Source organism: Cyprinodon variegatus, unplaced genomic scaffold (genome assembly GCF_000732505.1).
Source record: "Cyprinodon variegatus isolate N-32 unplaced genomic scaffold, C_variegatus-1.0 Scaffold12, whole genome shotgun sequence".
Lineage (NCBI taxonomy): Eukaryota > Metazoa > Chordata > Actinopteri > Cyprinodontiformes > Cyprinodontidae > Cyprinodon > Cyprinodon variegatus.
The window spans coordinates 8,943-10,813 of NW_015150465.1; the positions used below are offsets into that span (position 1 = coordinate 8,943).

A 1,871-nucleotide genomic window follows, 5' to 3' on the forward strand; every position below is an offset into this window, starting at 1 on the left:
CTTCCCAACGGGGAGTTTTTCCTCTCCACTGTTGCTTCATGCTTGCTCATCATGGACAGGTTCTCTCAACCTGGACTTCCATCTTCCAGGTCCCTCAGTGAAGCTCTAGTATCAGCTCACGCAGTCCACTGGATCTCCCCATAAAGCTCAGCAGACCGTCTCGCTAACCAGCAGTCTACAGACTGACCAACTTCATCTATCTCAGTGTATTCTCATTATCAGTTCATATGGAATCATACGAAAAGTTATGCACAGTAATTTCGTACGTTTTTGACGTTTTTTCGTCGCATTTCGTCGTATTTTTACGTCTTGCCTCGAGAAAAGATATCCTTGAGCATGCGCATCTTACGCACCATTCAATAACATAGAATTTAACATACAATTAACCCTAAGATACAAAACAGCAAGCAACCTAGTTAGAGACCTGAAGAAGTGATTATTGCACTGTTCTTCCCAGTTTTACGTCCGTCCGTCCGATCTGCTATTTTCGTCTGTCTGGCTGCGCACTGATCTGTTTTTTCGAGGAAAAACGTGAAAAAACGTATGAAATACTGTGCATAACTTTTCGTACGATTCCACTCCACCACCAGTTTCATGCCTGGGAGGGAAACAGCCCTATTCTTTGCTCCTGTTCATGCATATCTATCAAAATTCCGTGCTATGTTTCCTGCCGAGGTCTGAGCGCCAAAGACAAAGTAATTGTATCAATAAATTTCTTCTAATTGCCTTTCCTCTTCATGTGAGTTTTTCAGATTGAAATCACTGCGGACCTATGAGTTTTAGGTCTAGATTATGACCCATTGATTATTCTTTGCTGACGGACTTTTCCTTTACTTTAGCTGAAGTGTTTCTGTGATTTCTATTGGGTCCCTGCTTGGAAGCTGAATAAGAAATCACACCTGGGAGCCTCTCAGCTGAGGAGAGTCTCAGGTGATGATGGCGGCCGTCTATGTGAATACGCGGGAGTGCGTGGGGGGCAGGGGACACTCACTCATACACAGGACACTAGAGGAGGGGTGTGAGTGTGTTTCAAACTACAGGGAGGAGGAGAAGGGAGGAGGCTCGCCTTTTCCCCTCACTCTGTGTGCAGCAACAGAGAAAAGTTAGTGGGAAGGTTAGCCGCTCCCTTCACTGAGAGCTGGGGCTTGAATCTGGTTTCCTATTGGCTCTATTTTAGAGTTTCTGCAGATTTAAAAGGAAACCACTTCAAGGGAAAAAAAATAATTATTTTGTTAAGATTTAAGCCAGAAAGAAAATGTCTGATGGTGGAGTAAACCCACACTTGGAGGGGATTATTTCGGATTTTGAAGGTTTGTCTTTGGTTTTCTTTATTTCTCTCAATCCCTGTGTTTCTGCTGGTTGTTTAAAGTGAGCGCCAACATCTGTCAGATACTATCCACAATCTTTTCCACTCGGTCTGGACCTGCAGCGTCTGTAGGGTGTCTTGTTTGTGCTTCTGCAAGAGTGCTTGTTATTCTGTCAAAAACGGGGCGGTGGGTGAACGCACGCCAAAGCCCTGCAGCCTGTCATCTGTTATCGATTATATCAGAGTAACGTCAATAATGGAGACAAAAGGAGCAGCGACTTTATCTCAGCATGTTCAGACGCCAGCTTTTAGAGTGTGAGACAACATATGTCCCAGGCTTTTCAAGCAACACCTCTGCTATGTTTGTTTAGTGCATATGGTTCCTTTGTCCCAGTTTTCCTCTTGTATTCTGTCATTCTTCCTTCCCCGGGCCGTCTTTTCCTGTTTCTCCTCCTGTCAGTTCCTCCAGCTGCTGTTTTACGTCACACTCTGATGATGCAAACCACACTGGAAAAAATCTAAATCTAGATAAGTAATTTTTCTTAAAATAAGTGCATTTGTTCTT

General features: G+C 43.9%; 1 protein-coding gene across 1 annotated transcript in view; it reads left to right on the plus strand.

Annotated features, from left to right (window-relative positions):
* Positions 1-1,180: 1,180 nt before the first annotated feature.
* The window catches only part of LOC107088873 (septin-9-like), a 110,521-nt gene continuing 109,830 nt past the window's right edge, over positions 1,181-1,871 (plus strand). Inside the window, exon 1 of the mRNA XM_015381326.1 lies at positions 1,181-1,310. Coding sequence (XP_015236812.1) covers positions 1,256-1,310 — 55 coding nt within the window. The 5' untranslated portion in view covers positions 1,181-1,255. The remainder of the gene's footprint in view (positions 1,311-1,871) is intronic.